The sequence below is a fragment of the Amphiura filiformis genome, chromosome 6, assembly GCF_039555335.1.
Source record: "Amphiura filiformis chromosome 6, Afil_fr2py, whole genome shotgun sequence".
In the NCBI taxonomy this organism is placed as follows: Eukaryota; Metazoa; Echinodermata; class Ophiuroidea; order Amphilepidida; family Amphiuridae; genus Amphiura; species Amphiura filiformis.
In genome coordinates this window covers 3,262,366-3,276,347 of record NC_092633.1, presented here as the reverse complement: position 1 = coordinate 3,276,347, position 13,982 = coordinate 3,262,366, and the positions used below count along the sequence as shown (strand labels likewise).

The window sequence follows — 13,982 nt, the reverse complement described above, 5'->3', positions numbered from 1 at the left end:
TGCCGGTGACTCGAGGTAGATATGAAGACTTTAGCACAATTTGGCATAAAATTAGATTGGATTTACAAAATCTTCCACAATTTTTCAACTTTTTCTGGATGAAAATGGGTGGATCTGGAATAACTTAAACTGTTGAATTTGGTTGAAATTCCAAATTCTTCCGCAGTGGGGTTGTAGTTTTCAAACGGAACATCCCTGATCCCATTTCATCAACATTTATACATACTGATGTTGCAAGTGAACAGTTGGTGTTAATTTTAAACCATTCATGGTTTGACTTTCAAATGTCACTAAATTATGCATACACATGGTTAAACAGGAAATATGAGGCAATTTGTACACAAAATGGTTTTCTTAATCAATGTAATAAGTGAGATTAACAAAGATATTGTACTTTATATCAGTAACGTAAAGCCAAGAATTCTCCGTGTTGCGGAAATTCCGCGAAAATCGCGGAATTCGGAGGTAAAGCGGAAAACGCATTTCTGAGAAAAAAAAGCAAAAATTAGGCCTACCAAGAAAAAGAAAAAAAAATACAATTGAAAAGAAATAAATAAAATACTAAATGAAATGGGTCTTCAAAATTCATCAAAATAAAGTAAAATCCGTCATAGGTTTACCGTACAACGCCTGTCCTACCTCCCATTGCAGCCATGATACCCGATCAGTTTATTCTTGGTAAGATTCTTGTGAAATTTTATTATGTCAGAAATGTCCTAAAATTACAAAGCGGAGAAAAGCGGAATTTAGCATTTGTAAAGCAGTAAATTCTTGGCTTAACAGTAACGGCACCATTTTTCCCATTAAAATATGCAGATTAAAGTAGCACTAGCCACTACATTCATAATTTCCAAAGATTCTCAGTCTTCTCTGTATTCATATATTGTGGAACCATTCATTATGTGATGAGGATGACACAATCAAATATGATTCTTAACAATATGCTCCAAAAGAAGTCTTCATGGTTTCAGGAAGATGTAAAAAATTCTCACAAATCCATTTTGCATGAATACAAAATGCAATCTGATCAAACTCAGTAGGCAAAAGGAAGTTTGAAAAAAAAAAGTGTTTTAAAGTTGGGGAAATCTTTACATTTCCAACATACCGCATTCTTTGTAATTAAAGCCGGTAATAAACACCCCACACCATTTTGTCAACCAAACTCTTCCATAAATGCTGTCCAAATACCATACAGTATCTGTACTTTCAAACATATGATCGCCAATTTCACGATATCCTTATTATCAAGTGTTTACAGTACTTGTGGAAAGTCCATATTGTTTGTGGAGCACCGCAACATGGCCAGAAGGTACTAGCCATGTTTTTAATGGAAATTATCATTGTAGAAAAGAGCTCTTACTAATGCTCCCTTTTGGAAAATGCAACGCCCTAATTAGAGAGAATACTGTATTTGGTTTGGTTTGTTTTCTCAATATTTTTAGCCTTTGGCTTAGTTGGATCAGAAATCAGATTACATCACTCACATACAAGACACTGAACCGACTCATTTGAAATAATAAAGACAAAGCTATCACAAGATTCTTTTGTCAAGACAAACAATAATATTCTGTAAATTTGGGGTTCTGTAATGTCTATAACCAAATTCTCCCAAAATTCAGTTAAAAAAATCTAGTGCCATGTGCAAATACACAGTAATTATAAAATGTCATCAGCAATTATCATGATTATCATTGACATTTCCTTTTGTTTACCAATGGAGGGACTTATTCTGTATGTTCCCTGCAACAACCATGGGTTAGATTTTTATTATGGAAATGAGCCAAATGCTTAGGCCAATTTTTATCTTCATAATTATTATTAAACCTTTCTCTCTACCAACTTATGTAGAATTTTCTATTCGTATGTCTTTTACCAGTGACTTCTCTCTAGTCCCAAGGGTCGCTAGTCCGAAGGTTCTCTTGTCCGAAGGGTCGATAGTCCAAAAACCTAATTAAAGGTTAGGGTTAGCGAGCCTTATTCTATATTCTGACTAGAGAACCTTATTTATCATTTGGACTAGCGAACCCTTGGAGTAGAGAACCCGATATTCGGACTAGCGAACCTTTCAGAATTCGGACTAGCGAATGGTAAATTACGTGTTTGGACTAAGGAGCCTCAGACTAGAGAGTTGTCACCCTTTTACCTGGAATATATTCATTATGCATTATACAGGCTGTATGAAAATGATTGGTACCCATCAGTTTCCAGTGATTATTGAAACTGGCCGATGTTATTGAAACTGGCCGATGTTAAATCATTAGTTGAATGGTTGCAAATGCACAGTAATAACACAGCACTTACGACAGTGCATTCAAGCATCAGAATGCAACCCCAGAATCATTTAAAATTATACAATTGTTACTTTTCATTCAATATGCTATAGATCCTGGTCACCATAATTGCAATTGGTACTACTCTGTGGGTACCAATCATTGTGATACAATTTACACCAGTGACAGTTTTTGCTTTGAATTTTTTTTAGGCTACATATAGTAATGTGTGTACGCTTTCCAAGATCCTGAAGTCCATAGTAAAATTCTTGCAAATGCTGAAGTTTGAAGTACCTTAAACTAACATGGTGATCATGCAAAATGCACCAATAGTGCACCCACCAGATATCTCATGTTATAAGTTGTATGGTATCACATTGAAACCTACATGTATATGACTGTGCAACTCTTTTACACATATCACTTACAAATAGCAAAAACTTTTACAAATCAAAAAAGTTCTGTGGTCAAAATTGATGACTTATTGCATTGGCAAGTTGAGTAGTGTACTCTGGTTCTTGGGTAGGTAGGCAACATTTCTTGATCTGGACATTTGGTAGGCAATGTCTTCTGCAGCCTCAAGCCGTCTCAACTCAATTAGACCGTCACCTGTGGACAAAATAAGGACCGAAGATGGTTATAAAGAGTGATTTAAATGCAAACTCTGCTAACCTTTATGCTAGTAACATACTACCAATTGCAAAGGAGCGCAGCATTTTATTATGACTTATTTCCATTCCTTGATCTGCAAAGGTGACTGCCGATCGATCAGAAGTTGATGCATGCCTAAGCATCAAATCACAACCAGAAGATTTCAGTCAATTTTCTAGCGACATTGTTAGCCATGAATTGCTATTGTACAACACTACCAACATTTTAGTGTTGTACAATTGCTATTGGCGCTCTGGGCTGGCGCTTGATCACTAGAACGTTTCTGTCACCTGCTGCGACTGTAGCATGATACGGGCATTATAACAGTTAGTAATACTCGGTTCAATATAATTGCTGAACACTTCATTCCAACAACAGAGCTCAGTGAGTTGAAGTAATTCTCAACATGTGAACATTTCTGTGGATTGACAGATTATAGTTTTCACATCATAGCATGAGTTGTTGGAATTTATATACACCATAGGCATCAACATGAATTGACAGAAATACAAGAGCATTTGACAGTGTTCTGATGTGTAACTCATATTTTTAGCTGCTAAGAATTTGTGGGAAAATACTAACTACTTCTTTCTCAGTTTTGTTAAAGTATTGTGTTAAGTGAAGTATGAAAACGCACAAGAAAATTTTTCCATCTAATAAACTCACCACTTTACTTATCGCTTGGTAATTTCTTATAGAATTGGAAATTGACTTGCAGTGTAACAATCCTTGTTAGGATTAATAGTCATTACTTACCTGCAGAAGTAAATGATTTAGCCAACAGTTCAGCTGCTTTAGCGTCACCCTCTGCTGCGATAATGGCAGCCAACTTCTGTTGTTCTGCCTGTGATTTAAATAACAAGGTACAAATACAACAGCTTTAGAGCTAAGTGGCCACTCAAAATTGGCAAGTTGCAGCAAGGAGTATGAATTTATCCGGGGAATTTATATCAAACTATAGCAACTGTGCAACTCAAACTGTGAGAGTGAACAATCGTGCTACTTGACCATGAGTCAATGCTGGCGGCAGCACCATTTTTCTTTCATTAATTTTTCATTTATTCATGACAAAATAGCGGATTCACCATTCTGGATCAAGTTTGTGCATCGCCTGCATTTGACAATAAATCCTGACACAAAATATGAATATATATTCAAAATAAAAACTTATCTCTAATCTTGGTTCTTAGTACCCTATGGGAAACAAACACAACTTTTTTTTGTCTTATATGTGACATGAACTGATTCACTCAGACCAAAATAGGAAATTTTGAAAAACAAGGTATTGCCAAAATACCATTACTAACTTGCTCAGTACCTAAGCTTACAGATGTCCCCAGCATACAATGTGATATTTTACCCATATCTCAATTTAAATTATTGCTGAGAGGAGTTTCCCAACCCCCGGTCCCAACCCCATATAAACAAACCTAGTTCACACATAGTCCCTTTATTTGCTCAAATTTAAATTGTATAGCCTATTTTCAGTGGCAGCACGCTATATTGGAAACAAATTTTTTTGGCCTTATTAAAATAATATTTAACTGACTAAGAATGAGAATAAACAACAGGAATTTTTGTTTCTATTATATACCGTGTGATAGACGACATCGACAGGCAAGTACTACGATAAAATATTAGACTTGCATGTTGTCTATCGCATAGTAAAGTAATTTTGTTAGTACTTCCATGGTCCAGGTATGCGCTGGTGATCGGCGATTGCATAGAAGTGGCGAGGTCTCTTCCCTTCTCAGGCACAGACCACGGATGTAATAAAAAATTAACTTTACAGTATAGTTTTAAAAAATCACAGTGTGGTCATAAGCTGTTCCCCGCAAGACAAGTGCTTTACCATTGCTGTCACCTCATCCTCCACTAAATGTTGCTTTATTTCATATGCCCAGATTTGGCGAGTGAAGCTACTGATCATTGAAGTCATTTCCCATGACATATTCATGGGGAAATCGCATACAACATCTTCAATGTTCAAACTTCAACAAGACAACCTTCTTTTTTTGCTTTAAATTCTGATACATACAACAGGTCAAACCTCTTTTGATTGATAAAGGGTCTTTTCCAGATCCAAAAATTCCAATTAAAATGATACTACTCACTCAGAAATATTTCAATTCCTATCAGGAATCTTGTTCACTCTGGTACTGGTGTTTCTAGATGTTTTTAGCACCGGCAACACTTCTGTCTGGTTTTGATGATTACCACACTTTCTTGTTGCAGAGTATTTATGACCCGGTCATAAATTTTGTCCAGTCGGTAGGCCCCCTCGTCTTTATTCATAGTGTCTTTTCCTCTACTCCTGATCCAAATTGTTTCCTTTAGCCAGCATGTAGTTTTGTCGGATTCTTGATCAATAACCTGAGCCTCCTCCCACCCAATTACGTGGTTTTGGTTGGCAACATGTTCGTAATGGCAGATTTCTGATTTTCGTTGTGATTGGGTGAAGCTCTTGGCGCTTACTTTTTCACTTTCTGACTTGTGTTCTGTTAATCTAGTCTCAAACAAGCGGCCTGTTTCCCCGATGTACGTTTTGAGGCAGTTCTGACAAGGTATCTCGTAGATCACTTCTGCTGATTGTAATGGGTCGCGGTTGTCTTTCGGGTGAACTAACATGTTATGACCAGGTCATAAATACTCGGCAACAAGAAAGTTTGGGGACGTCATCAAAACCAGACAGAAGTGTTGCCGGTGCTAAAAACATCTAAAAACACCAGTACCAGAGTGAACAAGATTCCTAATAGGAATTGAAATATTTCTGATTGAGTAGTATCATTTTAATTGGATCTGGAAAAGAACCTTTATCAATCAAATGAACTATGAACGATCCTGATGAATCTGTTTCAAAAGGTCAAACTTCTCTTTTTGCCTTAAATGTCACCATTCTGATATAGAACAACATAGCTCAGCAAGTTGAATGTTTTCAACACAGTAACTTCTGTGGATTGACAGATTATACTTATAACATCATAGCATGTGTTGTCCTTGTTTCCACATATCAGAATTTGTATTTAATGACAAGAATTACAACGCTAAGTGTGCAAGGTGTCCTGTGCAAAACATGTTGATTAGTTAATGATAACAAGTAATAAACACTTGGTCAGAGCTCACACAAGGTTGATACGGGATGATAGAAAACAATAAACACTACAAGGACAAAAAAATGCACACCAAAACATTTAAAATGCATGTCAGAGCAAACCCGACTATTTTAACTATTCTGCCTAGTTAATTTACAAACTTAACATATTCTCTCTAATCAACACCACTTCCAGAATTCACATCAAGTCGCATGTTAATGCCATACAGGGATGTGAATGAACTCACAAAAATGCAGAAATAGGTTCACCCTTAATAACCAAAATGACCGCTTGATAGTTGATACCCACAATATATGATATATAAATACATGAATATTGTGTGCACTTCTTGATTGCATTCCCAAACAGCATATGCAATGTTTTTCAAAGAAAATTATAACAGAACAAATAACCTTTAATCTATGCCCTCTGCCCCCTTTTAAAATTTGTGATGCCCCTGGAGAATTAATTAGGGAGAATAAGCTGGAAGTATATTAGAGTACCGGTATAAAGTACCTGAAACACATTGATGCCATCAATCAAAATGTGATATTACAGTTTTAGGTGGTACACCCCTGATAAATTTTGTGACTAATTTTGCAATTTTCTCAAAAATAACTACCCACTGTTAACAAAAGATATGTATATTATAGGGGCATCCAATTACTTCACTGAAATTTCAGTGATTCAAGACAAGTGGTTCATTATATATAAAAGAAATGAGGTACATTCTAGCGGTACCTCTTTTCTTATCATAAATAACGTACCGTCTGTCTTGAGTCACTGAAAATCCAGTGTAGTAACTGGATTCCTTGCCCCTATAATATATATAACTTTTGTTACCAGTGAGTTATTATTTTTTGAGAAAAATGCAAAAATAGTCACAAATTTACCAAGGGGTGTAGTACCACCTTAAGAGTAGCTCAAATTTGTTAGTGACAAACAAATATTAGAAATCACACAAAGCAACATGTATTTGATGTTGATCAAATTCTTGGCAAGTTACATCAAACATCCTCATCATGCACCCATGTTACAAACTCTGTGGTCAATCCTGTAAGTTAGGGCCAACACTGGACTTGTTGGGCTGCATCTCTCTTGGCAACACATAGCTCTTACCTTTTCTACAAGAAACCTAGCCTTCTCTGCATCTTGTTGTGCTACCTGCTTAGCCTCAACTGCAGTTGTGAACTCGTGACCAAAGGTCAAATGGGTCTGTAAACAATCAAGTACATATAACGAACTAAATGCTTAATGCTTTACATCATTGTATTGTATACTTCCTGACCTTTTCAACATAAAATCTAGCTTTCTCTGCATCTTGTTGGGCTACCTGTTTAGCTTCCACAGCTGTGGTGAAGTCATGCCCAAAGGTGAGATGAGTCTGTATTGTTTTTAAAGGATAAAAGGTTTAAAACAAAGCTAGCATTACTATGATAGATAAACAAAACTTGAGAGGGCATTGACAGTGTTGGAAATAAGACAGGCCCCCTGGGCCAAAAGCCTGTGAAAATCATTTAAAGCCTGTCGATACTCGATACGATATAATCTGACACTGAATTAAAAACACTTGTTTCAGGCCTCGAAATAAGCCAGAATTTCTGAAGGCCATTTGGGCCCTTGATCTTGTTTGAGGGCTCTCACAAATTTTTGTAGGCCCTAATTTGGGCCATTGGTTTTAACCTATGAACCCCACAAAAAAGTGAGAAAAATTGCCACAAATTTTGCGGGCCATTTGGGCCCGCCAGATGTGTCTTTTGCGGGCCCTCACTGATTTTCGGGGGCCGAGGGCCCTTCTTATTTCGAACCCTGACTAGTTTGCATCTGACGACACCTGTGAATCAAACTCTGAATTGATTTGATTACGATTTGTTGTGATGATTAAAATTTCTGAACGCAGCAGTAAAACAGCGTGCCTCGTGGTCGTTTTGCAAAATAGTATAAGTCACATGATGCAACGCAGATTGATCAGCGAATGAGGTGCTGATGTGATGATGACGTGATTCAAAACCAATCAGAACCTGACTTCATGTTTACGCCATAAACTGCGCTAAATCGGGCAGTGCGAAAGATCTTTGCAAAATGCTGTAGTTCAATGTCAGAAAAAATACATCTGCTGATGACCCCATGTTGACATTGGCTAAAGAAGCTATATTTTCTCTTCTAAGGGTACAAATTAGTGACATGTCTTGCCCACTGTTTTTATATTTAGACGTTAAAATCAAGATGCAATGATTTTTTGAGCAATGGCATATATTCAATTCAAATATTACATACACATTTTGTCTCAAATAGATGTCGCTGCAGTAACATATTTGTGTATCATACATTTGTATATTGTAGAGAACATAAAAGATTAATTGAACTTACAAGTGATATATCATCCAATAGGAGACCAAACTGTTTAGCTCTTTCTGTCAGTTCTTCACTGACGCGATGTGATACATTCTCTCTCTGTGTGATCAGCTCACCAGCATCAAACTGAGCCTAAATGTGTGATAGAAAAAATTAGAATTAACTTAGGGGGGAGGGGGCTTCAACACTACATTGAGTACTTATTATCGTTGCTGTTTCTATTACTTTCCAAGCATGTACTGATGTCCATGACCAAAACACCCTGCTTCTGCATACAATAATATGTCCATGCCTCTGCACAACTTGCCTGTTATGGGCAGGATTTTGCACAAATACATTGCAAATAAATAATCAATATGCATTAATCATTAGGTAATATTTCCATTAATATGGACAAGTGATTGACATCTATTATCACTTGGCATTTCCCACAATATTCAGGATATCTGCATTCTGCCAGGACAAAAATGTTCATCGGCTTCAAAATTGCATGTAATTGGTCCATTTTCCACTACACTGCAAATATGTTAAAATTGGACTTACCGTAACCACCCGGGTATAAGCCCACCTTCGGCTATAAGCCCACCCCCTATTTTTCAAAACATTCTGGGAACAAGGGTGCACTCAGGTATAAGCCCAGTACTAAATTTTGGCCAAGTCAATGCTTTGCTCTCATATTTAAGAACAAATTAAAAACATATCAGTTGATAATTAACATTCCACACTTACAATTTTAAGAAATTGACATAAAAGATAGAAATTACTGGTACATTGGGCATATACAGATGAGGGATAATTGTTCTTATTTTAAAATTCCAGCACTAGCCCTTCCCCGGTTATAAGCCCACCCCCATTTTTGAAGTGAAATCTGCCATCTAGGGGGGTGGGCTTATACCCGAGTGGTTACGGTAATTGCCAGTTCGTACTAACTTTAGGATAAGCTATGTTTCATTTTAGCAAAACATTATATTTTGTTAACAAAAATAAAAATAGTGCTGTATTTTTCTGAGATCAAGAGTAAATCTTTTATAAGGAGATTACATGTACAGTAGTTAACTTACCACAACAGCTTTGAGCACTTCTGTAGTAATTGATGGTAAAACCCTTTCATCATAATCCTCACCAAGACTCATGTACATTTTGGGCAGCTAGGACAAAGGTCGGAACAAGATACATGAGGGTGATGTTGACATTCTGCAGATCTAGTAGTTTAAGACATTTAACAAAGCAAAACAACACACATCTTCAGTTCTCTTGATTTCAGTATGGTATTAAACCTTTGTGAATCACAATTGAAAGGTTTATACAGTAAAACCTCATTATAACGAAATCTCATACAAGAAAAACCCTTTTATAAAGAAGTATTTTTCCTGAACCAAGATGATACATCGAAATAATAGAGAGATTGTGATTTCCAAACGTAGAAATTGCAATCTCTCCAATGTTGCATTTCGTTTTCAGAGGCAAATCTTTTTTTTTTTGCCTAAACAATGAATATGAAGGAATAAGTTCAAGAATGACCAATAAATACAGTACGGTAACAGCATCATATGTAGATTGATATCTATCCTACCTTTTGATCCAGTGGTGACAGCTACATTCCTTGGTCGAGATCTGCAATCATAGATTACTGGCCTTTGTACCCAGGGTATGATGAAGTGTGTACCCTCTCCTGTTACGTAATCCTTAACACCTGTAAATCTGTCAAAGATGACTGCTCTGTGTCCAGCATTAACTGATAAAAAAAAAGTTTGAAATAAAAACTGTAGAATATTTTGTCATAGTTGAATTATTAAGAATTCACTTGGCATTATGCGCGCATACCGTACCATACATGTGCATGTATGTCATAAACTTGTTTGAAAGATTTATAATGCTGTTAATTTATAAGTTCAACTACCATAATTTGTCAAAATTTTGATGGATGCTCTCCTGGAATTTTGAAGTGACTGGAAAAGGGGCTCTTTTGGAGCTGTGAACACAATCAACAAGGCAAGGGTCTTTCTTGCTTTCTGCAATTTTTTGATTGAAAATTGCCAGAAAAAAACCCAGAATGAGAATAATGTGACTTGTTGTGAGGAATGAGCAAATTGAATTTAGGGGTCTTTTGGAGCTGAAATTATCAAAATCTAGTAGTAGGGCGGCATCAGCACCATTTTTTAATGTCGCCATGTCGATATTTCCTATACCGATGTCGGCAGTGTGTCGATATACATTGTATGTTTGGGTTCAGAAACTCGAAATAACCAACGCCCAATGGCAAGCCTGGAAATAAGGTCCAAAAACAGTGGTTTTTTTTGGAGGAGCAGCAGCATACCCATACTTGTACATTTGTAATGAGTGCCCCCCCAACAGCTTGGGACTCAGCCTCGACATGAGCAAGATCAACTCAAGTCAAGAAGATGATTATTGTTACTCGAGAAAAATTAAGCATTCGATGCTAGAGTACTTTGCTATGGTTTTTCGGTCGGACAGCGGTGCAATTCTTTGCACCGGAGGTTATTTATTCTGTTAAAGCCTTAATGTACAATCTTTTTCAGAATTTACCTTTATTTTTTCAAACCTGATTTTTGGCATATTTCATGCGCATATTTTGGGGGGCTTTAGGCGCCAGCCCATGGGTAAAAGCAGGGGCGGCCAAAATGATGGGGCGGCGGAAGAAGAAGGGGCGGCAAAAACAGAGGCGGCAAAAACGAGGGGGCGGCAAAACGAATTAGTAAGTTAGTAAGTTATTTTGATGAGTCAACTGTCATAACTGTATCTTTTGAGCACAAATCTGGACAGTCTAAATTTTTGCTGAAGTGTAATTTTAGCATGTTAGCAACACTTTTGATGCAATTGCCTGATGTCAAGTAGGGTGCATCAGGAGCCCTCATAGTAAGCGATTAACTTCTACCTAGTCTTAAAATGTTCCATTAGTGAAAAAAATAACCTTTGTGAAATTTAAATGAAATCGGAAGTCATAAAGGGGGTCCACCGTTAGCTCGAAGTTGGAAGGCTATGTCCTCCACTATGAACATATGGCAGCTATTTAAATAGCAGTCATTAACATAACAAGAATAGTGGCTGCCTTAAGATAATTGGTCATTATTAGTGCTTTGTACTAATGAGTCTTCATGTATTCAAATATTATTTTTGAAGGAGTATAAGGCAGCTTTTTTGGCATTTATTATGCGCAAAATAATAGCTGCCATATATATTTTTGAGCTTTAGGCTACTGCCATAGATGATTGAGCAGCCAGTTACCCATCTGAACCCTATATTTGTCACAGGCTTAACCTAAGAAGATGATGGAAGGATGGAGAGCTACTGTTGCTCTGAATACCGTAATAACATCAGAGTTAAATCTTCACATGAGATGATTAATTGATTATCATGTGACATACATAACATGTTATAAAGCTATGTCTTGTGTTCCTGCATGGGCAGTAAAGACACAATTAACTTCAAGTCACCTGGAGCGCTGCACAAAACCAAATGGATGGCAAAGTTGAACTTTTACTATAAAGATATGTCTGCCTTTGCTACCAATACCATTATCTAACTACAGTTCCTGGAGGATTATGTGTACATGTAATTCTGCCATTTTCTGTTTCTGGCTCAATCCTGCCCAATGCAAGATGGACAGGAATGGTTGTGCACATGGAATTGCTTTATTGTAGTTGCCTTAGGTAATTGGTTGCTTCTTTGTTGAAATTGTTGGAGTCCTGTATTGTGGTGATGTGGTACAGTAGTTTATTGCAGTCTGTTACTGTTCTGGGCCATTGATGCCCCAGTCCTTTAGTGATCTGACACTATTTCTGTCTGCTAATGTGTAAAGATGTGAATCCTGTGTTTTCCTGAAGTGCAATCAGAGCATTCCAACATCATCTGTGGTATCTCACTGCAGAAATGGTAACCCTTGTACTATATACAAAGAAATGCAGAAATGGTAACCCTTGCACTATTCAAAGTACCACAAGAGAACGACTAGCTGACAGACTTCCGACTGTTGAATCTTTCCCCTGACTGTTAAGCTTTCAGAGGCAATGCCCGCACCATGTGGCCGTTTTGGTACTGGATTCGGGAAGCCCAAGTGACTGAGACTGAGACATCAAACAGTCTACTACCCTTGCTCAGCCATGATTCTCAGCTATGATTCTTGGTTCACTCTTCAAATTCTACAGATAGATCATGAGTTTCTTGCAGAATATGTTGAAAGGTGCCCAAACTATGATGCTACCAAATGCTTCAGTTGTTATATTGATGCCAAGAATGTGGTAAACGATTGTGCTAAGCTTGGAGTTAAACTGAGTTCAAACTACTTTTAGTATCTTGGAGCGGCCAAAACTGAACACTACCAACTGTGTTACAAATGTGCTCATGCAAATCTATTTCTGACTTACATGTGCCAGTGTTTTGGTTTTTTTAGGTTTTATTTTTGTTCTGGTTGCTATGATTCAAGTATGATAGCTGATTTTACATTGATGCATTCCAAATGTATTACATAAATCATAAGGCAGCTATTGTTAACTATGTCACTGTCTATCCAATAGCTGTTTCATGTTTAATTGTGTGTAGTTTAAATGTGAAAAAATTATCAGTAACTAGCCTCAAATAGGGCAAATATAGAATAAATCATATGGGAGCCATTTTTGTCACAGTAACTCAATGCATTAAAATAGCTGCCTTTTGCATACAGTAATACATTTGCGACATATTTTTGATTGGCCCATGGACCCCCTTAACAATGATTGATTTCAACCAAATTTTGTATGAAGGGTTCAATTAGGAAGTGGAACAAATTAGGGGTAGGTAGAAGTTCAATGCAAACATTTCTGAAAATCATGGGGCTCCTGATGCACCCTAATGTCAAGTGATGATCATGATGATCGGCTGTTTACTTCTGAACTTCCATTGGCATTGCTTTACACGGTGTCATGGTTCAGCGAATCCCACTAGATTTTGAATGCAATGGTCTCTAGCCTAGAATGTGAAGCTATCGGTGAGCAAATTCTTGGCTAGACTTCTCGAGCAAGATTATTATCATTATTGGCAATTTTAATTTTAAGATGATGATTATGGGTTTATGCCATGTCCTGCATAAGCAGCACCAGTACTCAGTAGTAGACTACTGCTCGATACTCATGACATACTTTCTATTTAATAAACACATACCATTGTATAAAGCTTGTGAAACTACACCACCCACGACTGCAACTCCAATACCAAGTCTTCCTAAATTGTTGAATAACCTCTGCAGACCTGCGGCCATTTTTTAATTTTAAGCTTACTAAAAGTTGATGATGATGATGTAACTAAACTGTGAGCTAGTTTTTAATCATACAGGTTCCCTAAAAGATATTTTACGTCCTCCACATAACACCTTCCTTTATATCCCGTGTCAGGAGCAATTTAAACGTGAGTGACTGTCTGTATTTCTTAATAAATTTCCTTGCTTTTAGTACATTGGCAAAGGATTTTTCCGTATCTTCGCTATCACATGTAACTCGTAGGATAAATTCTGTAATTACTCAACATGTACGCACGGTGATTAGGTTGTGTGTGCACGTGCAGAATGCGTCGCAAGTTCGGGGGCTAGAAAGATTTAGGCTATGCATATTGACCTTTAGAT

At 37.0% G+C, this 13,982-nt stretch overlaps 1 protein-coding gene across 1 annotated transcript; it reads right to left on the bottom strand.

The window, feature by feature from the left end:
• Nucleotides 1-783: 783 nt before the first annotated feature.
• LOC140154829 (prohibitin 1-like) lies at nt 784-13,881 on the bottom strand. Its single transcript, XM_072177416.1, is given in 8 exon segments — nt 784-2,879; nt 3,678-3,765; nt 7,133-7,228; nt 8,384-8,500; nt 9,430-9,540; nt 9,542-9,570; nt 9,942-10,103; nt 13,526-13,881. Coding segments are annotated over 8 exon segments (828 nt in total). The 5' UTR covers nt 13,623-13,881; the 3' UTR covers nt 784-2,751.
• Between the last annotated feature and the right edge of the window lie 101 nt (nt 13,882-13,982).